This window comes from Macaca fascicularis, chromosome 9, assembly GCF_037993035.2.
Source record: "Macaca fascicularis isolate 582-1 chromosome 9, T2T-MFA8v1.1".
Lineage (NCBI taxonomy): Eukaryota > Metazoa > Chordata > Mammalia > Primates > Cercopithecidae > Macaca > Macaca fascicularis.
Window position 1 is genome coordinate 74,204,925 of NC_088383.1, and position 27,343 is coordinate 74,232,267.

Genomic DNA, 27,343 nt, shown 5'->3' on the forward strand with positions numbered 1-27,343 from the left:
TTTCTTTTCTTAGAGGGGAGGCCTCACTATGTTCACAAGGCTGGTCTTGAACTCCAAACTCAACCAATCCTCTCACCTTGGCCTCCCAAAGTGCTAGGATTACAGATGTGAGCCACTGCTCCCCTCCCTCCCTCTCTCCCTTCCTTCTTTCTTTCTTTCTTTTTTTTTTTTTAAAGAGTATATGCCTTTTAATCCCTTTTTTTGGGGGGGTGGGTGATAAATAGTTTACAAATTACTTTGCTCTCTAGAGTGAGCCAGTGTGGTAGAAAATACAGCAGTTAACCTAAACTGGTTTACAGATGGGAAATCCAATGGGAAACAGTGCTGCTTTTGTGTGGGAGATACTGTGAACTGATGCCCAATTCAGACCTACACAATGGTTCAGATACTAGAGATAGGATGTTTAATTCTCACTAAGAAGGGTAAGATGGTAATTATATTTTTCAGGACGTCATCAGAATATTATTTGAAGAAAGTGTCATGGAAGTTCTGCGTCCACAGCTTATAAGAATTGATGGCCGGAATTACAGGAAGAATCCAGTCCAAGAACAGACCTATCAACATGAAGAAGATGAAGAGGACTTCTATCAAGGTAATCCTAGTTGCTTATTGGTCAGATAAGAAGTAAAATGTCCTGTGTATTGTAGGATCAATTTTTTGTTTGTTTCAATGTGTTTCTGTGTCAGCACTGAAATTTGAGATGTTTGGCCTCATATAGCTCTGTTTTTGTTCATGTCTAAGGGTACTGATGAGTTTGAGTTTAGCTGAAGTGTTTTTGGTTGCAATTTCTAAGTTATGTTTCTTCTTTGTACAGAGGTTTAAATATCATAAGGAGAAATTTTAGTTATTAATATTAACCATTAATATTCTATGACAAAATTAAGTTCCTTTGTCTGTGGAGTTGTAATTATTATTATTATTAGAGATGGAGTCTCGCTCTGTCACCTAGGCTGGAATGCAGTAATGTAATCTCCACTCACTGCAACCTCTGCCTCCCAGGTTCAAGTGATTCTGGTGCCTCAGCCTCCCAAGTAGCTGGGACTACAGGCATGTGCCACAATGCCCAGCTAATTTTTGTATTTTTAGTAGAGACAGGGTTTCACCATGTTGGCCAGGCTGATCTTGAACCCCTGACCTCAAGTGATCCACCTGCCTCGGCCTCTCAAAGTGCTGGGATTATAGACGTGAGCCACCGCACCTGGCCCTAAAGTAATTATATATAAATTTTTGAAGTAAATGAACATATGTATTTAGTCCATTGCCCAGTAATGTTACCAAAATCCTCAGATGCCTATGTCCCTTTTGTAGAACATCGTGGTATTTGCATGTAACCTACACACATCCTACTTTAAATCCTCTCGTAATACATATGATACACAATACAATGCAAATGCTCTGTAAATAGTTGTTGTACTGTATTGTTTATTATTATTATTATTATTATTATTTTTCGAGACAGAGTTTTGCTCTTGTCACCCAGGCTGGAGTGCACTGGCATGATCTGGGCTCTCTGTAACCTCCACCTCCCACGTTCAAGCAGTTCTGCCTCAGCCTCCCCAGTAGCTGGGACTACAGGCGCCCGCCACCACACGTGGCTAATTTTTGTATTTTCAGTTGAGATGGTGTTTCACCATGTTGGCCAGCCTGGTCTCAAACTCCTGACTTTGGGTGATCCGCCTGCCTTGGCCTCCCAAAGTGCTGGGATTACAGGCATGAGCCACCATGCCTAGCCTGTATTGTTTTTTAATTTGTTTTATTTTTATTGCTGTGTTGTTATTTTATTTTATTTTTTCCAAGTAATTTTTTTTTTTTTTAAGAGACAAGCCCATTCTGGAGTGCAGTGGCACGACCTTGGTTCACTGCAGCGTCACCTCCTGGGCTCAAATGATTCTCCCACATCATCTTCCTGAGTAGTGGGGACTACGAGCATGTGCCACCATGTCCAGCTAATCTTTGTAGAGATGAGGGGTTTTACTTTGTTGCCCAGGCTGGATTTTTTTCCAAATATTTTCAGTCTGTGGTTGGTTGAATCCACTGATGGAGAATCCCTGTATATGGAGGGCCAACTGTATATAGAAACCTTTGGTAAAGTTTAGTTTGTTAATCAGGCACAGTGAGAGATTAATAACAATCACTAACAAAATAGAACAGTTATAACAATACATTGTAATAAAGGTGATGTGAATGTGGTCTCTCTGTCTCATGCCCAGTATCTTATTGTAGTAATGGTTTCGGACAGCAGTTAACTGCAGGTAACTGAAAACTTGGAAAGCGAAACCACAGATGAGGGGGAACTACTGTATACATGTGCTACCTTCCCAGGGTTCCAAGACTGAAAGATTTAAAATAGTCATTATGTGTTTTTTTTATGGTTTATTTCTTATAAGATCAGGTCAGAAGGAGTATCAGAGCAGTGTCATGGAATGTACAGTGTCTGGCTGTTTTTTATGCCTGTGTATTGCTTTTTTTAAACCCCAACAGCGGTTGACAGCTGAGGCAAAAGCTGTTGTCCACAGAGCAACATTGTTTCTGAGTGAGATGTCATGGTTTCTGTGCAGGCTCCATGGAGTGTGCTGATGAGCCCTGTGATGCCTACGAGGTGGAGCAGACCCCACAAGGATTCCGGTCTACTGTGAGGGCCCCCAGCTTGCTCTATAAGTGAGTCATGTCCCCAACAGCTTCATGGGGAGAGACTTCCAGGAAACTCAGTGGGAAGTGGACTCTTTGGTCTTCCATACTTATTGCGATGCTTGATTACTAATGATAAAATGATAAAATGTCCTAAAGTGTCAGAGGACTGATTACAGATTAATTTCATTGTTCCACATGCATCACTAAGCTGATTTTGCCTCTTGTGTTAGGCCATTCTTGTGTTGCTATGAAGAAATACCTGAGCCTGGGTAATTTATAAAGAAAAGAGGTTTCGGCCAGGTGCGGTGGCTCATGCCTGTAATCCTGGCACTTTGGGAGGCCGAGGCAGATGGATCACGTGAGGTCGGACGTTCAAGACCAGCCTGGTCAACATGGTAAAACCCTGTCTCTACTAAATGTACAAAAATTAGCCGGGTGTGGTGGTGAGCACCTGTAATCCCAGCTACTCGGGAGGCTGAGGCAGGAGAATCACTTGAACCTGGGAGGCAGAGGTTGCAGTGAGCAGAGATTCATGCCATTGCACTCCAGCCTGGGCAACAAGAGTGAAACTTAGTCTTTAAAAAAAAAAAAAAAAAAAAGAGGTTTCACTGGCTCATGACTCTACAGACACTACAAGCATGGCACCGGCATCTGGGGAGGCCTCAGGGACCTTTTACTCTTGGCAGAAGCTGAAGTGGGAGCAGGCATGTCACATGGTGAAAGCAGGAGCAAAAACCATGGGAGGTGAGGTGCCACACACTTTAAACAACCGGATCTTGTGTGAGCTCACTCATTGCCAAGGAGATAGTGTTAAGCCATCATGAGGGATCTACCCGCATGTTCCAAACACCTGCCACCAGGCCCCACTTTCAACACTTGAGGGTTACATTTCAGCATGAGATTTGGCAGGGACACAGATCCAAACCACATCACCTTTTATTTATTTTATTTATTTGTTTATTTTGAGATGGAGTTTCGCTCTTTCACCCAGGCAGGAGTGCAATGGGACGATCTTGGCTCACTGCAACCTCCGCCCCCAGGGTTCAAGCCATCCTCCTGCCTCAGCCTCCTGAGTAGCTGGGATAATAGGTGCCTGCCATGCCTGGCTAATTTTTGTATTTTTAGTAGAGATGGGATTTCGCCATGTTGGCTAGGTTGGTCTTGAACTCCTGACCTCAGGTGATCCACCTGCCTCGGCTTCCCAAAGTGCCGGCATTATAGGCATGAGCCTCTGCACCCAGCCTATTTTTATTATTATTATATTTTTGAGACAGAGTGTTTCACTGTTGCCAGGCTAGAGTGTAGTGGCACAATCTCAGCTCACTGCAGCCTTGACTGCCCAGGCTAAAGTGATCCTCCTACCTCAGCCTCCCAAGTAGCTGGGACTGGCACACACCACCAAGCCTGGCTAATTTTTTGAATTACTTGTAGAGATGGGGTTTTACTATGTTTCCCAGGCTGATCTTGACCTCCTGGACTCAAGTGATCCTCCCACCTTGGTCTCCCAAAGTGTTGGAATGAGCCATGCCCAACCACCATATCCCATGTTACCTTTTAAATATCTTTTTTTTTTTTTTTTTTTAAAGGCAGGGCTTTGCTTTTGCTTTGTTACCCGGCTGGAGTGCAGTGGTGCGATCTTGGATCACTGTAGCCTTGACTTCCTGGGCTGAAGTGATCCTCCCTGCTTCAACCCCCCAAAATAGCTGGGACTATAGTTGTGCGCCACCACACCTGGCTAATTTTTTGCATTTTTGATAGAGACAGGGTTTCTCCATATTGCCCAGGCTGGTCTTGAGCTCTGGAACTCAAGCAGTCCACCTGCCTTGGCCTCCCAGTGGGCAGGTATTACAAATGTGTTAAATATATTTTGAATCTACCAGCTATCTGTATCTTCACTGCTACCCCTCTGCCTTTTCTGTGGATTACTTAAAATAGCCTGCTTATTGGTCTCTGCACACACATACACACACACACATATATTTTGAGACAGAGTCTCACTCTGTTGCCCAGGCTGGTGTACAGTGGCATGATGTTGGCTCACTGCAACCTCCTCTGTTTTGGTTCAAGCGATTCTCTTGCATCAGACTCCTGAGTAGCTGGAACTACAGGCCTGCACTACTACACCTGGCTAAGTTTTGTATTTTTAGTAGAGGTGGGGTTTTACCATGTTGGCCAGGCTGGTCTCGAACTCCTGACCTCAGGTGATCCGCCCGCTTGGCCTGCCAAAGTGTTGGGATTACAGGCATGAGCCACCGTGCTTGGCCACAAATGGTTTCATCAACCTTGATAGCAGTCTAAACACCTATTAAATATAAAATTTTCCTGGAATATGACCAAATCAGGCTCTAGTGACGTTTTTTCCTAAGAAACATGATTTTAGAAAGTCGTGGCTCAGTTTCCTGAAGGAAAAAAAAAAAAAAAATCAGTGTAACAGGTCTTGGTTTGTATCTGCTACTACTGAGGTGTGTAAAAGTTCCTTGCATGATTCTAACTTGATAATCTTTTGATTTCTCTATATTCTAAGCACTCCTTATGTGCCAGGTGACTTGCATGTTAGATTAGGTATTGGCTCTGATAAATCCTAATTAATAGATAATATTTACTCAGAAGGCTGGGTGTGGTGGCTCATACCTGTAATCCCAGCACTTTGGGAGGCCAAGATGGGAGGATTACTTGAGCCCATGAGTTGGAGACCACCCAGCTTGGGCAACATGGTGAGACCCCGTTCTACAATAAATGAATGAATGAATGAATGAATGAACGAATGAATGAATAGAAATAGGTAAATTAGCCAGGCTTGGTAGTGAGTGCTTGTAGTCCCAGCTACTTGGGAGGCTGAAGCCGGGAGTATTGCTTGAGCCCAGAGGTTCAAGGTTACAGTGAGCTATGATTGTGCCATGTAGTTCCACCTGGGCAACAGAGCAATATCCTCTGTCAAAAATAAATAAATAAATAAATAAATAAAAAATACTAAGAAGATTTTCTTTCTTAGGAAGAATTTCTGTAGGCTTATTTGGATCAAGAAAGAAATTACCTGGCCAAACTAATTTATAATCAGAGCCTAATATTGACAACACCTGTCCATGGGTTAGGTCTCATGCTGTGGTTCTTAGCCTCAGGTGCACAGGAGAATCATCTGGGGAGTTTCTAAAATTCCCAGTGCTTGGGTGCACCCTAGACCAATTAAATCAGAGTCTGTGGGAGCAGGACTCAGATATCACTATTTGAAGCCCCCCAGGTGATTCCAGTGTATAGCCAAGACTGAGAACCACTTGACCTGGTAGGAGTTTCCTCTTATGTATTCAACTAAGGAGTCACCTTGTCACTGCTTATTTGTGTTATTGTAGTGAATATTTTATTTATTTTATTTTATTATTTTGACACGGAGTCTCACTCTGTTACCCAGGCTGGAGTGCAGTGGCGTGATCTGGGCTCACTGCAACCTCTGCCTCCCCGGTTCAAGCGATTCTCCTACTTCAGCCTCCCAAGTAGCTGGGACTGCAGGCATGCGCCACCATGCCTGGCTAATTTTTTTGTGTTTTTGTTAGAGATGGAGTTTTGCCATGTTGGTCAGGCTGACCTCAGGTGATCTGCCTGCCTTGCATCCCAGAGTGCTGGGATTACAGGCAAGAACCACTGTGCCTGCCCTATAGTGAATATTTTAGATTTTCCATGGAAACCTCTTTTCAGTCCAACTATACTTTTAACTGGAAAGATACCAGTATGGGTTTAATGAGGATAGCATGTGTCATGCTGCATACCTGTTGACTTCAACAGGGATGGCACCATGTTAGTCTGGGGAACAGACCCAGAGCCAGCAAGTGAGACACAGGGTTTATTGAGGGGACTTGCATAAAGGGCGGTACCGTGGTGGTGGGCTGGACAGAACTTCAACTGCTTGGAAAAAGCATACAGTTTATATAACATTTCCACTTCGCACCCTGCCCCTAGCAGACATCACTTGGCAACCTTTATTTAATCCAAAGCAAAGGCCCTCGATCCCCTGTATGGCTTGGGTTCCATAAATGGGTCAGGGATTCAGATGTTCCTCATGCATAAAGGAATGGATCTCTGGGTTGGAATGAATTCAAGCCAGGTTCCGTATCTTGGAACTCTGAACACATATTCTTCTTAGATCATAGGGTGATTCTCAGGTAGGCTTAAGTTATTACTGTCAGGTGTGTCTGCCATACAGGGTCCTTCTCCTGGTATGCTTAACCTGCTAACGTTTGGGGTATCTGCCCAATGGCATGGACTGTATGGAGCTCTGTGCCACTTATTGGGAAGCTCTTTCATATATGATCACGTTTAATCCTTATGACAACCTTATGACAAATAGGTACTATTCACTCCATTTTAATTTAATTTAATTTAATTTTTTTTTTTTTTTTTTTTTTTTTGAGACAGAGTTTCGCTGTTGTTGCCCAGGCTGGAGTGCAATGGCACGATCTCGGCTCATTGCAACCTCCACCTCCTGGGTTCAAGAGATTCTCCTGCCTCAGCCTCCCTAGTAGCTGGGATTACAGGCATGCACCACCATGCCTGGCTAATTTTGTATTTTTAGTAGAGATGAGGTTTCTCCAAGTTGGTTAGGCTGGTTTCAAGCTCCTGACCTCAGGTGATCCGCCCGCCCCAGTCTCCCAAAGCACTGGGATTACAGGCGTGAGCCACCATGCCTGGCCTCTTTTTTTGTTTTTTGAGACAGAGTCTCGCTCTGTCGCCCAGGCTGGAGTGGAATGGCACAATCTCGGCTCCCTGTAACCTCTGCCTCCTGGGTCCAAGTGATTCTCCTGCCTCAGCCTCCTGAGTAGCTGGGATTATAGGCATCTGCCACCACACCCGGGTAATTTTTGTATTTTTAGTAGAGATGGTGTTTCACCATGTTGGCCAGACTAGTCTTGAACTCCTGACTTCAGGTGATCCACCCGCCTCAGCCTCCCACAGTGCTGGGATTACAAATGTGAACCACCACGCCCAGCCATCTTTAATTTAATTTTATTCAGTTATTTTTTTGAGATGGAGTCTCCCTCTGTCGCCCAGGCTGGAGTGCAGTGGTGCAATCTCTGCTCACTGCAACCTCTGTCTCCTGGGTTCAAGCAGTTCTCCTGCTCAGCCTTCCAAGTAGCTGGGATTACAGGTGCCTGCCACCACACCCCACTGATTTTTTTTTTTTTTTTTGAGATAGAGTTTCACTCTTGTTGCCCAGGCTGGAGTGCAGTGGTGTGATCTTGACTCACTGCAACCTCCGCCTCCCGAGTTCAAGCAATTCTCCTGCCTCAGCCTCCTGAGTAGTTGGGATTACAGGTACCCGCCACCACTGCTGGCTAATTTTTGTATTTTTAGTGGAGATGGGGTTTTACCATGTTGGCCAGGCTGGCCTTGATCTCCTGACCTCAGGTGATCTGCCCACCTCGGCCTCGCAAAATGCTGGGATTACAGGCATGAGCTACCACACCACCTTGAGCCACCTTGCCCGACTTTGCTAATTTTTGTATTTTTTTTTTTTTTTAGCAGAAAGAATTTTTATTTATTATTATTTTTTATTATTATACTTTAAGTTCTAGGGTACATGTGCATAACGTGCAGGTTTGTTACATATGTATACTTGTGCCATGTTGGTGTGCTGCACCCATCAACTCGTCAGCACCCATCAACTCGTCATTTACATCAGGTATAACTCCCAGTGCAATCCCTCCCCCCTCCCCCCTTCCCATAATAGGCCCCGATGTGTGATGTTCCCCTTCCTGAGTCCAAGTGATCTCATTGTTCAGTTCCCACCTATGAGTGAGAACATGCAGTGTTTGATTTTCTGTTCTTGTGATAGTTTGCTGAGAATGATGGTTTCCAGCTGCATCCATGTCCCTACAAAGGATACAGACTCATCCTTTTTAATGGCTGCATGGTATTCCATGGTGTATATGTGCCAATTTTCTTAATCCAGTCTGTCACTGATGGACATTTGGGTTAATTCCAAGTCTTTGCTATTGTGAATAGTGCCGCAATGAACATACGTGTGCATGTGTTAATTTTTGTATTTTTAGTAGAGACGGGGTTTCTCCATGTTGGCCAGGCTGGTCTTGAACTCCTGATCTCAAGTGATTCATCCGCCTCGGCCTCCCAAAGTGTGGGATTACAGGCGTGAGCCACTGCACCTGGCCTATTTTTATTTTTTTAGAGACAGGATCTCACTTTGTCACCCAGGCCAGAGTGCCATGGTGTGATCATAGCTTACCATAGCCTTGAACTCCTGGGCTCAAGGGATCCTTCTGTGTCAGCCTCTTACTTCATTTTGATAAGTGAAGAAGTAGGCTTACAGTAGTTATATGAGTTCCAAGGTTTGTTTGATTCTAAAGCCTTTTAAACCTCAACCACTTTGCTTTCTAAGGTGCTGAAGCCTGGATTATTAATAGCACTTTGAACCACGCTTTTTGTGGTAGGCTTGTTCACTAGCCACATAGTAATAAACTGGAGCCCGATGGAAAGCACTCCTTTTTTTTTTTTTTTTTTTTTCTGAGACGGAGTCTGGCGCTGTGTCACCCAGGCTGGAGTGCAGTGGCGCGATCTGGGCTCACTGCAAGCTCCGCCTCCCAGGTTCACGCCATTCTCCTGCCTCAGCCTCCCAGTAGCTGGGACTACAGGCGCCTGCCACCACGCCCAGCTAGTTTTTTGTATTTTTAGTAGAGACGGGGTTTCACCATGTTAGCCAGGATGGTCTCGATCTCCTGACCTCGTGATCCACCCGCCTCGGCCTCCCAAAGTGCTGGGATTACAGGCTTGAGCCACCGCGCCCGGCCGGAAAGCACTCCTAATTGATAGGTGGGAATACAAAGGCCCGACAGAGTTTGGTGCCCTACAATCTCCATCCCCACACAAGAAAAACCACTTGGAAATTACAGACTTCCAATCTTCTAAACATCTTATTTTTAAAAACTGGCTTACTGTAATAGATCCTAAGGGAAATAATTGGGCTTTGTTATCCCATGCACAAACAAACCAATAGTTTTAGACATAGTCATCTGTGGTATTGGGTACCGTAATTGAAGTCATAGAGGTTGAAATAACGTTGATGACAAGGAGTTCTTTCTCTTAACTCTGTAGCCCTGTGATGGCCTCTTAGTGCTTTATAGACTCTGAAACTTCTCTCTTGGGATTCAGTAGTCTCATTCACTTGAACACATCAAATGACTGTGGGTTCCAGAAGATAACTTTGGATTGTCAGAATATTTATACTTGGAAGTCCAGGCAAGTAATGTAAATGAGTCAATAAGTGATTGAAGTGGGAGTGATGGGGATTGTGAGCTCATGTCCCGTCTTCATGGGGTAGTCGAGAGTTGGCTGTAGCTCACTGTTGCCATGAGTCCTCAGATATTCTAATTTTTCTATTTAAAAAAATTTTTTAAAAATTTTGTTTTTTGAGACAGAGTCTCGTTCTTGTTGCCCAGGCTGGAGTATAGTGGTGCAATCTCAGCTTACTGCAACCTCTGCCTCCTGGGTTCAAGTGATTCTCCTGCCTCAGCCTCCCAAGTAGCTGGGATTACAGGTGCCCTGTTGCCACGCCGGGTTAATTTTCGTATTTTTGTAGAGATGGGGTTTTGCCATGTTAGCCAGGCTGGTCTCGAACTCCTGACCTCAGGTGATCTGCCAGCCTCAGCCTCCCAGAGTGCTGGGATTACAGGCGTGAGCCACTGCGGCCAGCCTAAAATATTTTTTTAGAGACAGCGTCTTACTCTGTTGCCCAGGCTGGTCTCAAACTCCTGGTCTCAAGCAGTTCTCCCACCTCAGCCTTTTGAGTAGCAGGGATTACAGGTGTGAGCCACTGTACTTGCTGGCCCGCTTTTCTTTCACTGAATTGCAGACCCAGATTTTAAATCTAATTTTGAGAAGCAAATGGGTGTTGGGCATGGTTTTTCTATCTATGCATTGAATTGGCTATAGGGCCAAAAACTCATTTTTGCCAATGACTGTAATGCAGCATGTTCTAAAGCTAGTTGACTTGTAATTTCTTCCACAAATATTGGGCTTTTACTGAATCACTTTTCTGTAAGGGAGTATCTCTAGTCACAAAGGATTTAAACATGATGAGGTTCTTTATTTTAGTACATTTTGACTTAATCTTCTTTTAATTACTTTTTCTTTATGTTACAGGCATATAGTTGGAAGGAGAGGGGACACTAGGAAGAAAATAGAAATGGAGACCAAAACTTCTATTAGCATTCCTAAACCTGGAGAAGACGGGGAAATTGGTGAGACTCACTACATATAAGTTACATTTGAAGTCACTTTTGCATGTTTATGGAATAATGTAACCAACTGCAGGGTTTAGTAACTATGTTTTCTGTGGGGTTCTATAGCTATGGGCTTTTTCTTTTTTTTTATCTTGACTCGGAGTTTCGCTCTTGTTACCTAGGCTGGAGTGCAGTGGCACGGCCGATCTCGGCTCACTGCAACCTCCGTTTCCCGGGTTCAAGTGATTCTCCTGCCTCAGCCTCCCTAGTAGCTGGGATTACAGGCATGTGCCACCACACCAGCTAATTTTGTATTTTTAGTAGAGACGGGGTTTCTGTATGTTGGCCTGGCTGGTCTCGAACTCCTGACCTTAGGTGATCCTCCCCTCTTGGCCTCCCAAAGTGTTGGGATTATAGGTGTGAGCCACCATGCCCGGCCAGCTGTGGGCTTTTTTATGTTTTATCAGTACCAATCTCCCAAATGAGGAAATATAGAATTATATAACCTTATCTTGATTGAGTACCTGGGCCTTAGTTTTACACTTTACCATACATCGATGGAATAAAACTTCCAGATTTCACTGTGTATTAGGAGATTTCTTTTTATGCTTTGGTACTTTGAAATGGACTTGTGAATTTTTTCCAGTTAGAATTAGAGAAAAATCAATGAGATCAGTGAATATGAAATGGAGTTCAGCCTTTTCCATTGTGTTCTCAGTTTTTTACCCTTGATTTTATAGACCAGAAAGGAAATTATAAGAGTAATGATTAAAATAATGTAACTTGACTCAAATAACTGTTCTGATAAGGAAAAATAGTTTAGCAGTATAAATCAAGTTAGAAAGTGTCTGTACCAAGCCTCGGTGTGAACCAAGGGCATAGGCTTTTGTTGTACAATGGCTTTGAGTGAGGGGCATTGTTAGGACAAAACTGTAAACTCATTCTGGAAGGATGGAATTTTTTTTTTTTTTTTTTTTTTTTTTGAGGCAGTCTCACTCTGTTACCCAGGCTGGAGTGCTGAGGTGCAATCTCAGCTCACTGCAACCTCTGCTCCCCAGGTTCAAGCGATTCTCCTGCCTCAGCCTCCCGAGTAGCTGGGACTACAGGCGTGTGCCACTGAATCCAGCTAATTTTTGTATTTTTTGGTAGAGACAGGGTTTTGCCATGTTGGCCAGGCTGGTCTCGAACTCCTGGCCTCAAGTGATCCTCCCACCTTGGCCTTCTGAAGTGCTGGCATTACAGGTATGAGCACCGTGTCCGGCTGATGGAACTTTTTTAAAGTCAAAGAGTGCAGCAACCTCCAATAATTCATTAACCCATTTTCTTTTTCTTTATTCATTTAAAAATTTTTATTTATTTTTTATCGAGACAGGGTTTCACCATGTTGCCCAGGCTGATCCTGAACTTTTGGTCTCAAGTGATCTGCCTGCCTCAGCCTCCCAAGGTGCTGGAATTATAGGTATGAGCCACCATGCCCAGCCTTTTAGTCCTTTATTTTATTTTTTGGGGGGACAGAGTCTCTGTTGCCCAGGCTGGAGTGTAGTGGCATGATCACAGCTCACTGCAGCCTCTACCTCCTGGACTCAATCAATCCTCCCATCTCAGCCTTGCACAGCTGGGACTGCAAGCACGTGCCATCACACCTGGCTAATTTTTGTGTATTTTTTGTAGAGACAAGATTTTGCTACGTTGCTCAGGCTGGTCTCGAACTTCTGCACTCAAGCGATCTGCCTGCCTTGGCCTCCCAAAGTGTAGCATGTCGCCCAGGCTAGAGTGCATTGGCTCCATCATAGCTCACTGTAGCCTTGAACTCCTGTCTCAAGCAATACTTTTCCCTCAGCCTTCCAAGTAGCTGGGACTACAGGCACTTGCCACCATGCCCAGCTAATTTTTAATATTTTTTTGTAGAGATGGGGTCTTACTATGTTGCCCAGGCTGGCCTTGAACTCCTGGGCAGAATGATCCTCCTTGGCCTCCCAAAGTGCCGGGATTATAGACATGAGTCACTGCACTCAGCCTCATTTTCCATAATTGTTAATAGACTGTATTGTTTTTGCAGAAAAAATTATAAGTACTCTTTTTCATTTTATGTTACGTAAGAATGATCACCTTGACTGGGGACAGTGGCATATACCTGTTAGGCCAGCACTTTGGGAGACTGAGGTGGGAGGATCGCTTGAGCCCAGGAGGTTGAGGCTGCAGTGAGCCGTGTTCATGCCACCACACTCCAGCCTGGGTGACAGAGCGAGACCTTGTCATACACACACACACAAAAAAAAACAATCACCTTGACAGCAGATAAATAGCAATTGACTTTACAGCAGTGCTGTCCAAAAGAACTTTCTGTGATAGTGAGGATGTTCTATATCCGTGCTGTCTAGCACAGGAGCTGTATATGTCAGGTACTGGTCACATGTGACTTTGAGTATTTGGAATATTGCTAGTGTGACAGGAACTGAATTTTTACTTTTACTGAATTCTGATTAACTAGCTGCATGTGGGCTCCCATATTGACCAGTGCAGTGACAGTTTTCTCTAGCTCCTTGGTAATGTTAGCAAACTCGAGCATTAGAACTTTTAACATCATTTGGAAGGACTTTTGTTAAAGTAAATGTTCAGTTTATTAGAATTATAAGTGCAAAAGTTTATTTTCCTTAAGTTGTAACGTTCGAGTTACAAATACCAAAGTCATTTTATAATTGCATTAAACCTTACTTCATCTATTTATTTTTATTTTTATTTTTTGAGACGTAGTTTCGCTCTTGTTGCCCAGGCTGGAGTGCATTGGCACGATCTCGGCTCAGCACAATCTTGGCTCACTGCAACCTCTGCCTCCTGGGTTCAAGTGATTCTCCTGCCTCAGCCTACCAAGTAGTTGGGATTACAGGCGTGCGCCATCATGCCTGGCTAATTTTGTATTTTTAGTAGAGATGGGGTTTCTCCATGTTGGTCAGGCTGGTCTTGAACTCCCAATCTCAAGTGATCAGCCAGCTTTGGCCTCCCAGAGTTGCTGGGGTTACAGGCATGAGCCACCACGCCCGGCCCTAATTTTTTCTCATTATAAAATTAGTACATGCTTTCAAAAAAGAGAAAGCTTGCAGAAATTATATATAAGTTATAAATGGAAGTCTCTTATAGTATTAACCCCAAACATAATTGCTATTAACACTTGTTATATGTTCCCTGTTTTTTCTATCTGTGTAGTAAGTTATATAATATTTTTTATTGCAGTAAAATTATAACGTGGTATAAATCTGGAGACCCTAGCCATTTTAATATACTAGAGTCATTCCAGAACTTATCCAGAAAAGGGTAGACAGGCTATAAAGATTCCATTTCAACTTAGAAAGCACAAATGTTGCAGTGTGGAAAACGAATGTGTCAGGCTGGGCTGGGTGGCTCATGCCTGTAATCCTAAAACTTTGGGAGGCCTAGGTGGGAGGATCACTTGAGCCCAGGTGTTCAAGGTCAGCGTGGGCAACATGGCAAAACCCCATCTCTACAAAAAAATACAAAAATTGGCTGGGTGTGGTGGCATGTGCTTGTAGTCCCAGCTACCTGGGAGGCTGAGGTGGGAGGATCTTTTGATATGGGAAAGTCGAGGCTGCTGTGAGCCATGATCACACAATGCACTCCAGACTGGGTGACAGAGCGAGACTCTGTCTCAAAAAAAAAGAAAAAACAAAGAAGAGAAAATAAAAACTAGGCAGGCGTGGTGGCTCACGCCTGTAATCCCAGCACTTTGGGAAGCCGAGGTGGGCAGATCATGAGGTCAGGAGATCGAGACCATCCTGGCCAACATGGTGAAACCCAGCCTCTACTAAAAATACAAAAATTAGCAAGACATGGTGGCTTGCACCTGTAATCCCAGCTACTCAGGAGGCTGAGACAGGAGAATCGCTTGAACCTGGGAGGCGGAGGTTGCAATGAGCTGAGACTGTGCTACTGTACTCCAGCCTGGGTGACAGAGTGAGACTGTCTCAAAAAAAAAAATTAGCCAGGCGTGGTGGCACACACCTGTAATCCCAGCCACTCAGAAGGCTGAGGCAGGAGAATTACTTGAACCTGGGAGATGGAGGTTGCAGTGAGCCGGTATTGTGCCACTGCACTCCAACCTGGGCGATAGAGCAAGACTCCGTCTCAAAAAATAAAAATAAAAATACAAAGTTGGGTTTGGTGGCTCATGCCTATAATCCTAGCATTTTAGGAGGCCGAGGCGGGCAGATCACGAGGTCAAGATTTCGAGACCAGCATGGCCAACATGATGAAACCCTGTCTCTACTGAGAATATAAAAATTAGCCAGGCGGTGGTGGCGCATGCCTGTAATCCCAGCTACTTGGGAGGCTGAGGCAGGAGAATCGCTTGAACCTGGGAGGCGGAGGTTGTAATAAGCCGAGATCGCGCTACTGCACTCCAGCCTGGGCGACAGAGCAAGACTCTGTCTCGAAAATAAAATAAAATAAATAAACTAGCTTATTGATTTTGTGCAGAAGTAAAGTATATAGAAAAACCAAATTTATTGGTTAGAGTAAATTGAGTTGTGATGTGAAGTCAAGTCTGCAGTTGCAGTGGTGTGATATTTGCTGTCATTTATCCATTTCTTTTGTGTCTCTTAAATTAGAGAAATCAGAGAAGGAAATGATCTAGTAGGTTTTAATCCTCTAGACAAGGATCTGGTCTTGTCTGTTTTGAAATCTCAGGCAATGGAACATCAGAAGCTTTTTTTGTTGTTGTTGTTGTAGTGACAGTTTCAGTAAATTGCCTAGGCTGTCTGGAACTCCTGGCCTCAGGCAATCCTCCTGCTCTGGCCTTTGCCCCAAAGTGCTGAGATTACAGGCGTGAGCATGCCTTGCCTTCTTTCTCTCTTTTCTTTCTTTCCTTCCTTCCCTTCCTTCCCTTCCTTCCTTTTCTTTCCTTTCTTTTCCTTCCTCCTTTCCTTTCCTTTTTCTTTCTCTGTTTTTACTTATTTTGGGTATCCTTAAGGGTAGAATTTCTGGATTATATGGTAAGTCTATGTTCAACTTTTTTTTTTTTGATACAATCTAGCTCTGTTGCCCATGCTGGAGTGCAGGGGTTCGATCTCATTTCACTGCAACCTCCACCTCGCCGGTTCAAGCCATTCTTGTTCCTCAGCCTCCCAAGTAGCTGGGATTACAGACATGTGCCACCATGCTCAGCTGATCTTTGTATTTTTAGTAGAGACGAGGTTTTGCCATATTGGCCAGGCTGGTCTTGAACTCCTGACCTCAAGTGATCTGCCCACCTCAGCCTCCCAAAGTGCTGGGATTACAGGCGTGAGCCACCGCACCCAGCTGTGTTCAACTTTTTAAGGAATTACCAAACTTTTTCATAGTGACTACACCATTTTACATTCCTGTCAGCAAGAGTTTGCTTTGTAGTATTTGAATTCATTTTTCTACTTTATATGCTGTCTTAAGGGTATTCTATTTTTAAGCCTCATTCTGCTTACATTGAATTAATTAGCAGTTTTCTTTGTTATTGTCCCCTGTTTAGATTCATATATGCATTCAGAACTGCTTTAGCTTCTCAGAAATGACAGTATCAAGAGGTCCCATATTTTATAAGCATTTGGGGGTCCTTGAGCATGTTTACCCTTTGTTCTTTGTTTACAGTAATCACTGGCCAGCATCGAAATGGTGTAATTTCAGCCCGAACACGGATTGATGTTCTTTTGGACACTTTTAGAAGAAAGCAGCCCTTCACTCACTTCCTTGCCTTTTTCCTCAATGAAGTTGAGGTTCAGGAAGGATTCCTGAGATTCCAGGAGGAAGTACTGGCGAAGTGCTCCATGGTAAGCACAAACAAAACAAGAAGGTTAAAAAAAAAAAGTTAAATATAAAAAGAATACAAAAATGGTTCATAAATCAAACAGTAGGGAGTTATAAACTTCTTCCCCCAACAAAAAAGATAACTATTTCTTATGACTTCGTATAATATTGAACTGAAAAAAAAGTGTATGGACATATCAGCTCATAAGTTTCTGTATATTACAGAAATGTCTTTAAAAAATTTTAGCACAGGCTGGGCGCGGTGGCTCAATCCCAGCACTTTGGGAGGCCGAGATGGGCGGATCACGAGGTCAGGAGATCAAGACCATCCTGGCTAACATGGTGAAACCCCGTCTCTACTAAAAAATAATACAAAAAACTAGCCGGGCGAGGTGGCGGGCGCCTGTAGTCCCAGCTACTCGGGAGGCTGAGGCAGGAGAATGGCGTAAACCCGGGAGGCGGAGCTTGCAGTGAGCTGAGATCCAGCACCACACTCCAGCCTGGGCGACAGAGCGAGACTCCGTCTCAAAAAAAAAAAAAAAATTTTTAGCACATATCAGGCTGGGTGCGGTGGCTCACATCTGTAATCCCAGCACTTTGGGAGGCTGAGGTAGGCACATCACTTGAGGTCAGGAGTTCGAGACCAACCTGGCCGACATGGTGAAACCCCGTCTCTACTAAAAATACAAAAAAAATTAGCTGGGCCTGGTGGTGCGTGCCTGTAATCCCAGCTACTTGGGAGGCTGAGGCAGGAGAATTGCTTGAACCTGGCAGATGGAGGTTGCAGTGAGCCAAGCAGTGAGCCAAGATTGTGTCACTGCACTCTAGCCTGGGAGACAGAGTGAGATGCCATCTCAAAAAAAAAAAAAAAAAAAAAAAAATTTAAGACACAGAATGCTCATCCTAATAGACACACTATTCTGCATCTTTTGGGTGGTAATGTTAATGAGATGCCATTATCTGTAGATCTTCTGCCTTTGGGCAGTCATGGCTCATTTGAGATTAGTAACTAAAAGACAAATTTGCATATAGAATTGCCATACTTAGATAACAGTGAAATGCTTGTGACCAGGATAATAGCAGATAATCCAGATTAGAAAACAAGTTTTAAACTCATTTTGGATATCAGTTAGTTGATTTTAAAAAATGTATATTGATTCAAAAAAATGTATGAAAGCAATATATGTTTATTATGGAAAATTTAGAAAATACAGAAAAGATTAATAAAAAATCATCCATAATTCCACTACTGAGAGATGCTGTGACATCATTACTATATGTGTGTATGTATCAATGTGTCTGTATACTCACATACTTTTTTTTTTTTTTTTTTTTGGAGGCAGTGTTTCATTCTTGTTTCCCAGGCTGGAGTGCAATGACTCATCTCAGCTCACCGCAGCCTCTGCCTCCCCAGGTTCAAGGAATTCTCCTGCCTCAGCCTCCTGAGTAGCTGGTATTATAGGCATGCGCCACCAAGCCTGGCTAATTTTGTATTTTTAGTAGAGATGGGGTTTCTTCACATTGGTCAGGCTGGTCTCGAACTCCTGACTTCAGGTGATCTGCCCTCCTTGGCCTCCCAAAGTGCTGGGATTACAGGCGTGAGCCACTATGCCTGGCCCACTCACATACATTTTAGAAATAAAATTTAGACTGGGCATGGTGACTCATGTCCTAGCTACCCAGCAGGCTGAGGCAGGAGAATCACTTGAACCAGGGAGGCAGAGGTTGCAGTGAGCCGAGATAGCGCCATTGCCCTCCAGCCTGGGCAACAAGAATGAAACTCATCTCAAAAACAAAAAACAAACAAAAAACACACACAAAAAATCTGATTTCATTAACTGTTCGGGTGACTTGATTTTGTAATGGCTACTTACTGTTCTATTATATGGATATATAATTATTTAACTTTTTAAATTTGTATTTTGTTATGTGTATGCTGAATACATTTTTCTGCATTAGTGGGTTATTTTACTTAAATTCCTGGAAGTGAAAAAAACAGTTTATGTGTGTGTGTATGAATTTTTCGATAATGTATAGACATCCAGATTACCTTCAGGAAATCTTATAGCACTTTATGCTCCAAACTAGAGTTTTCTTTAGGTTTCCTTTCCCACTTTTGCCAATACTGGATGTTATCATTCTTTTAAAGTTTTTTTTTTTTTTTTTTTTGGTATTTCAGTTGACAAAAAATACTGTCTCATTGCTTTACTGTTTATTCAATTATTTGTGAGATAAAGCGTTTTCCTTTACTTAACTCTGTTTATTCATGTCTTGACCCATTTTTCTCTGGGAGTGTTCTTTTTAAAAATTTATTTGTAGGAGCATCATATATATTAAGAAGATCAGGCTGGGCGCAGTGGCTTACGCCTGTAATCCCAGCACTTTGGGAGGCCGAGGTGGGAGGATCACGAGGTCAGGAGATAGAAACCATCCTGGCCAACATGTTGAAACCCCGTCTCTAAATCAAGACCATCCTGGCTAACATGGTGAAACCCCATCTCTACTAAAAAAAAAATAAAGAAAAATCAGCTGGGCATGGTGGTGGGTGCCTGTGGTTCCAGCTACTTGGGAGGCTGAGGCAGGAGAATGACCACCCGGGAGGCAGAGCTTGCAGTGAGCAGAGATCATCCCACTGCACCCCAGCCTGGGTGACAGTATGAGACTCCGTCTCAAAAAAAAAAAAAAGATCAGTATTATTTTATAATTTACATTTAGCTTTTTAGTTCATTTAGAATATGTTTTGATATACAGTAAGAGATAAGACTGTAACTTTTTAAACACCTATTTTACCAGTTATCCTCTGAAGAATTAAATTTTTTCAATTTTATCTCCAAAGTTATTATAATTAAAATGGACTTTTTTGGGGTATACATGTCTATGAATTCTTTTTTCTTTTTCTTTTTAAATTTTTAAAATTTTTTTTATTTTTTGAGACAGAGTCTTGCTCTGTCGCCCAGGCTGGATGGAGTGCAGTGGCCGGATCTCAGCTCACTGCAAGCTCCGCCTCCCGGGTTTACGCCATTCTCCTGCCTTAGCCTCCTGAGTAGCTGGGACTACAGACGCCCGCCACCTCGCCCAGCTAGTTTTTTGTATTTTTTAGTAGAGACGGGGTTTCACCGTGTTAGCCAGGATGGTCTTGATCTCCTGACCTCGTGATCCATCGCCCGTCTCGGCCTCCCAAAGTGCTGGGATTACAGGCTTGAGCCACCGTGCCCGGCCCATGTCTTATGAATTCTAAAACATGTTTAGATTTCTGTAACTACCACCACAATTAGGATACAGAACAATTCCACCCCAAAAACTCCCTCATACTCTCCCTTTATAGTCACCTCTTCCTCACCCACAACCCCGGCAATCACTAATCTCTTCTTCACTGTAGTTTTGTCGTGTGTATGTGTGTGTTTGTGTTTATGTGTGTTTTGTTTATTATTTGTAGTTTTATCTTTTTGAGAGTGTCATATAGATGGATTCATATAGTGGGTAACTGGCTTCTTTCACTCAGCATAGTGCTTTTGAGATTCATCCAAGTTGTGTGTATCTCAGGAGTTTGTTCATTTACTATTTCTGGGTAATATTTTACTTTATGGGTGTGCTAAAGTTTGCTTATCCATTCACTCATTGGAGGACACTTGGGTTTTTGCAGTTTTTGGCAATTATGATTAGAACTGCTGTAAACATTTGTGTACGGGTTTTTGTGTGAACATAAGTTTTCATTTCTTTACAGTAAAATACCCAGGAATTGGGTTGCTGTGATGTATGCTAGGTGTATATTTAACTTTACGAAACACTGCCAAACCATTTTTCAGAATGCATGTACTGTTTTGCATTCCCAACAGCAGTTTATGAGAATTCCAGTTGTTCTCCATCCTCACTAGCATTTGATATTATCACTATTTGTTATTTTAGCTATTTTAATAGCTGTATAGTGACATCTTATTGTGGTTTTAATTTACATTTCTTTAATGGCTAATGGTGTTGAATTAGTTCATGTGCTTTTTTGCCATCCTTTTATTATCTTTGGTGAGGTGTCTGTTCATGTCTTTTGCCTGTCTTACAATTGGGTTGTTTGGCGGGGTGCAGTGTCCCATGCCTGTAATCCCAGCACTTTGGGAGATGGAGGTGGGTGGATCACTTTAGGCCAGGAGTTTGAGACGAGCCTTGCCAACAGGGCGAAATCCCATCTCTACTAAAAATACAAAAATTAGCCAGGCACGGTGGCGTACATCTGTAATCCCAACTACTCAGGAGGCTGAGGCATGAGAATCACTTGAACCCAGGAGATGGAGGTTGCAGTGAGCCAAGATGGTGCCACTGCACTCCAGCCTGGGTGACAGAGTGAGACTGTCTCAACAAACAACAACAATTGGGTTTTTTTCTTTTCTTTTCTTTTCTTTCCTTTTCTTTTCTTTTTTTTTTTTTTGAGATGGAGTCTCGCCCTTTTGCCCAGGCTGGAGTTCTATGGCCCGATCTTGGCTCACTGCAACCTCTGCCTCCCGGGTTCAGGCGATTCTCCCAGCACAGCCTCCCGAGTAGCTGGGATTACAGGCACGTGTCACCATGCCTGGCTAATTTTTTGTATCTTTAGTAGAGACAGGGTTTCACCGTATTGGCCAGGCTGGTCTTGAACTCCTGACCTCGTGATCCACCTGCCTCAGCCTCCCAAAGTGCTGGGATTACAGGTGTGAGCTACCACGCCCAGCCGGATTGTTTTCTTAATCATTGAGTTTTTAGGGTTCTTTATATATATATTGTTGATACAAGTCCTTTCGAGTATATGTGATTTGCAGATATTTTCTCCTAATCTGTAGCTTGTCTTTTCATTCTCTTATTTGTGTCTTTTGTAGAGCAAAAGTTTTAAATTTTGATAAAGACTAGTTTATTGATTTTTTTTTTGTATGGATTGTACTCTTGATGTTATGCCTAAAAAATCTTTTCGGCCGGGCGTGGTGGCTCAAGAATTGCTTGAACCTGGGAGGCGGAGGTTGCAGTGAGCTGAGATGCACTCTAGCTTGGGCAACGAGTGAAACTCTGTCTCAGAAAAAAGAAAATTTTTTTCCTAACCCTCAAATATGAAGGTTTTCTTTAGAATGTTTATAGTTTTGGTTTTTTATATTTAGATCTATGATTCAGTTAATTTTTTTGTACAAGATGCAATATTTAGGTCAAGGTTCATTTTTTTGCGTATATATGTCCATGCTATGCTTTTTTTTCTTTTAAAGAATTTATTTTAAACTTATTATACCACACAGTATGTTTTATACACTGACACAGAACTTCCTAATAAGATAAAGCAAAGACAAAAAAGTTTCTTATTAGAAACAAGATACACCGTCACTTATTGTCTTCAAACATTATTGCACTTTAACTTTTTTTCCCCCCCCTGAGACGGTGTCTTGCTCTGTCGCCCAGGCTGGAGTGCAATAGTGTGATCTCGGCTCACTGTAACCTCTGCCTCCCGGGTTCAAGCGATTCTCCTGCCTCAGCCTCCTGAGTAGCTGGGACTACAGGTGCCTGCCACCACGCCCAGCTAATTTTTATATTTTAAATAGAGACAGGGTTTCACCATGTTGGCCAGGATGGTCTGGATCTCTTGACCTCATGATCCGCCTGCCTCGGCCTCCCAAAGTGCCAGGATTACAGGCGTGAGCCACCGCGCCCAGCCTGCACTTTAACTTTCTTAATTTGACAAAGCATTCATGAAATAATCTGCAGACTAACTTTAACAGACAAATAACACTTGTAAGCAGACATGACTATCCTAAATTGTTTATTAGGTATGAATTTTACAAACTTTACTTACATTAGTGGTAACAGTGGAGCTGGAAAGTATTGTGCCTTCTCCAGGCTGCCCAGCGAGAACCACCAATAGTGTGGTGGAACTTATGGCCCTTTCCAAGGCCACGGCTCTTTCAGCCTGCATCTCCTTGTGCTTGTGGACTGGTTTGGTGATCCACTGGGTGTCAGGATTTCTTCTGATAGCTTTATGGAATGGATCAATGAGGATAACCTCAAAAAATTTGTATGTGGAATCTTAACCAATCCAGTAAGAATTCAGGACTCTCAGAGCCCCACAGTGGCATCCAGCTCATTCCTCTGCAAGAGACTGAAGGCTTCAGGCAAACTTTAGCTGGTTAACACCACGATGGACAGGCTTGCTGTAAGTTGCACCATTAGGAACTAGGTGTTATCGGCCACCACAGCGAACACGAATCCTATATATAATGTAACCTTGCTTGGTCTTGTAGCCCAATTGGCGCACTTTTATCAGGCCGGGTGGGGAGCCCTGTGGAGGGCAGAGAGCTGGCGGTACTGCCAGCAGCAGACCCTCAGAAGAAAGCACATGACATCAGATTGCTTCTTTCTCCATAGCTCCTGGATATACTTGTATGCACTCATCTTGGCTTCCCTGATGGTTGCTGCCAGATGGAAAGGCTGTACTTTCTTAATCTTGTAGTGAAGACAGAAATAAAAGCATTTGGAATAAAATAGAACAATGGTTAATATCTTTGGTTCTTTTTTTTTTTTTTTTCAGATGGAGTTTTGCTCTTGTTGCCCAGGCTGGAATGCAGTGGTGCGATCTCGGCTTACCACAACCTCTGCCTCCTGGGTTCAAGTGATTTTCCTGCCTCAGCCTCCTGACTAGCTGGGATTACAGGCATGCACCACCACGCCTGGCTAATTTTGTGTTTATTTTAGTAGAGACAGAGTTTCTCCATATTGGTCAGGCTGGTCTCAAACTCCTGACCTCAGGTGATCCACCTGCCTCGGCCTCCCAAAGTGCTAGGATTACAGGCATGAGCCACCTTGCCTGACCAATATCTTTGGTTCTTGAGACGGATGGACTTAGTTCTGATTTTGAGTTCTTCAGTCTGTGTGAACTTGGACAAATGAACTTCTCCAAATCTTTATAGCCTACTTGGGAGGGTTGTAGGAAGGATCAGATGAGATGACTGGCTGGACAAGGTAGCTTCGGCCTTCTAAACTCAGCACTTTGGGAGGCCGAGGCTGGAGGATTGCTTGAGCCTAGGAGTTCAAGACTGCCCTGGGCCATTTAGGCAGCCTCTGTCTCTATAGCAAATAAAAAATTAGCTCAGAGTGGTGGCACATATCTGTAGTTTTAACTACTCAGGAGGCTGAGGTGGGAGAATGCTTGAGCCCAGGAAGTCAAGCCTGTAGTGAGCCATGATTGTGCCACTGCACACCAGCCTGGGTGACAGAGTGAGACCCTGTCTCAAAATAAATGTATGAGATGACATAAAGAACTCAGCATGGTACTTGATGCATAATAAGCGTTTAATAAATGGCAGCTGCTACTCCTGCTATACTTTACTGCCAGTTAAAGTTGTTAGTATTATTTGGAGGGTAAAGAGTAGATAAAGGGTAGCTTTGAAAGTTGTGGCAAAGTGAAAATGTTTTGGGTGAAAACTTTTACAATATTCTTTTTTCTTTCTTTTCTTCCTTACTTCTCCTTTCCCTTTCCCTTTCTCCTTTTCCTTTCCTTTTTTCGATCAGGTCCATATTGCTAATGGTAGTCTTAGGTGTTAGAATACAGTGAGACATGGACATGCAGTGTTAGAAGTATTAAAAACCAGGTCGGGCACGGTGGCTTATGCCTGTAATCCCAGCACTTTGGGAGGCCGAGGCGGGTGGATCACTTGAGGTCAGGAGTTCAAGACCAGCCTGGCCAACATGGTGAAACCCCGTCTCTACTAAAAATACAAAAATTAGCTGGGCGTGGTGGTACGCACCTGTAATCCCAGCTACTTGGGAGGCTGAGGCAGGAGAATCGCTTGAACCCAGAAGGTAGAGGCTGCAGTGAGCCGAGATCATGCCACTGCACTCCAGCCTAAGTGACAGAGTGAGACTGTCTCAAAAAAAAAAAAAAAAAAAAAAAAAGAAGTGTTAGAAACCAAGTGCTTTTGTGGGGTAGGGGATGAGAATTAGTAAAATTGCTTATTTGTGAAGAGGCCTATGAAGGTGAATAGATTCAGATTGGGCAAATACAAGAGATGGCCTGAGCTTAGTGTAGAATTGTAAAACCAATTTTTTCTTTTTTTTTTGAGACAGACTCTCGCTCTGTCGCCCAGGCTGAAGTGCCATGGTGTAATCTCGGCTCACTGTAAGCTCTGCCTCCTGGGTTCAAGCAATTCTCCTGCCTCAGCCTCTCCAGTAGCTGGGACTACAGATGGCCACCACCTGTAACTGTAAAAAGTCAGTGTCAATAAGTTTAATCATTCACACCTGGTTGATTTTTGTATTTGTAAAACCAGTTTTAATGACTAACTTTGCATTTATGTGCTTAAATAAGGCCATATCTATAAGGAAAATACATATATGTGAATGTTAATATCAGTGAGCCATCAGAAAATCATTTTTCCCCTTAACATTTCGTAACAAGATGGCTTCATTCTCAGTGGGAATGGAGAGTGGGGTAGGAGATCAGAAACGCTGAGGTTTCAGTATAGTCCAGTACTGTTTTGGGGAGTGAGGGCTGGTAAGTTTTGAAATTATTTAACTGGTAAATGCGAACTAGTTGAAGCTCAGTCATTGATATATTCTTTGGAATGATACAAATACCAGGTATGAGACAAGCAGATGTGTAATAAGTTAGTCTTTTTTTTTTTTTTTCTGGGTACGTGCATGCACATCTGCTTTCTTGGATTTCTTTTTTGGCTGCTGATATGGCTGACAGGGAACAAACATTGGAATTACTGCTTTAATTTGGCCAGAATGAGCTTGTTTGCTGTGAACATCATGCTGGCCTTAATCAGTCCAAAGGACTTCCTTCCTGCTTTCAGGGAGACTGCATATTAACATAATCTCTTTTCTGTCTTCAAATCAGGCCCTGATAACAGCTGGAAATAAGCACAGCATTAAAGAGGAAATCAGTAAAGGACCATTATCTAGATTATATGGAAGAGATTTTTAGTAAGTTTCATTCTGATGTTAGAATGACACGAAGATGGCTATGAAAGCCTGTAAGCACTTTCCAATAGTACTCTGCATTTATGACTCAATTTATGTGAGTTCTCTTCTACAAGGTTTGAAGAGCAAATACCTGTTCACAGAGATAGCAGTTGTTTTCTGAGAGACTGTGGGGTTTTCAGTTCTTTTGGCTCCTCTGAAACTCATTTGACATCTCTGAGAGTTTCCTCATCTTTAAAGTAGGGATGATCTCAACATTCCCTTGCTTAATAGCATAAGAAAAAGATAGCATCTCTTGGTACAAAATCTCTTGGTTCATAAATTTTTTGAATATACATGTATATTTGTAATATATGTTTATTCTCCAGGTGCAGTGGTGGGCACCCCAGCTACTCAGGAGGCTGAGGCAGGAGGAGAGCTTGAGCCCAGGAGTTCAGCCTGGGCAATGTAGTAAGACCATGTCTCTACAAAAAAAAAAAAAAAAAAATTATATTCTTTTATATTATATTACTTTTTAAATTAATACTTATATTTCAGGTCCATACATTAGAAGCTAACTCCCATTTTTAATTGCTGTGAAGTATTCTGTGAATGTACCTTAGTTTATTTAATCAATCCTCTATTGATGGAACATTGGAGGAAATTATTTTTATTAAATAACACTGCAGTGAACATCTGTACATGCATCTTTTTGTCTTTGACTCCTGGTTTCTTTGGGATAAATTCTAAGAGGTAGAATGACATGGGTTAAGGGAATGCAAACTTTAAATTTTTTCATAGTTTTTTCCATTCTGTTTTAAAAGTCAGTTTTAATGAGTTATACTTTATATACAACATTATAATGTACTCGTTTTAAGAATATGACTTGATGAGTTTTGATAAAGGTATACACCAATGTAACAACCATCACAAACAAGATACTGAATGTTTGTATCACCCTCAAATATTTCTTTCCTCTGCAGTTGATGCCCTCTCCCTCCCCTCTCACCTCCTACCATTGATTCCAGGCAACCACTAATCTATTTTGTGTTGCTATTAGGTTTCCCTTTTCTAGAACTTTATATGAATGGAATTATATGATATGTAGTCTTTTGTGTGACTTTGTTTTTGGTTCAACATTAATATTTTTGGGAGTCATTCATGTTGTGTGTTATGGGAGTTTGCTGCTTTTTATTGTTGAGTGGTATTTCTTTGCATGAATGTACCACTTTATTCATTCAACCCTGATAGATGTTTGGGTGGTTTATAGCTGGAGATTTCTTTATCTCTTCAACCCTGATAGATGTTTGGATGGTTTCTAGTCTTTGGCCATTATAAATTTGTGCGGAAATCTTTGTGTTCAGTATATGTTTTTATACCTCTTGGGTAAATACTCAGTAGTGTAATTGTTGGATCATGTGTATGTTTAGTTTTATAGGAAACCATCAGATCTTTTCCCAAGGTGGTTGTGCCTCTTTTATACTGCTACAAATAATGTATGAGAGTTTAGGTTGCTCCACATTCTTACCAACACTTAGTAGTGTCTATCTTTTTTAAATTTAACCCTGTCTAGTGGGCATCTCATCATGGTAGCTCATTGTGGTTTTTATATACATGGCTGATGCTGCGAAGCGTCTTTTCATGTGCTCATTGCCTATTTGTATATCTGCCTTTGTGAAGTACCTGTTCAAATATTTTGTCCATTTTTGTTGTTGTTAATGGTATTTTAGCTTTTTCTCTTTATGGTGAAATATACATAACATAAAGTTTACCATTTTAACCTTTTTTAAAAA

At 42.6% G+C, this 27,343-nt stretch overlaps 1 protein-coding gene and 1 pseudogene across 13 annotated transcripts in view; one reads left to right on the forward strand and one right to left on the reverse strand.

The window, feature by feature from the left end:
• The window catches only part of ASCC1 (activating signal cointegrator 1 complex subunit 1), a 114,846-nt gene that overhangs the window by 2,482 nt on the left and 85,021 nt on the right, over window positions 1–27,343 (forward strand). For 9 of the 13 annotated variants that reach the window (XM_015455887.4, XM_074001859.1, XM_074001861.1 and 6 more), the window contains exons 2-5: window positions 448–592; window positions 2,559–2,658; window positions 10,777–10,874; window positions 16,491–16,669. In XM_015455887.4, the coding sequence (XP_015311373.1) occupies window positions 481–592; window positions 2,559–2,658; window positions 10,777–10,874; window positions 16,491–16,669 (489 nt within the window). In that variant the 5' untranslated portion in view covers window positions 448–480. Of the gene's footprint in view, window positions 1–447; window positions 593–2,558; window positions 2,659–10,776; window positions 10,875–16,490; window positions 16,670–24,713; window positions 25,570–25,939; window positions 26,123–27,343 lie in introns of those variants that run through there. The other 4 variants (XM_074001866.1, XM_074001864.1, XM_074001863.1 and 1 more) reach the window with 4 other exon arrangements.
• On the reverse strand, window positions 22,448–23,042 carry LOC102141384 (large ribosomal subunit protein eL15-like; annotated as a pseudogene).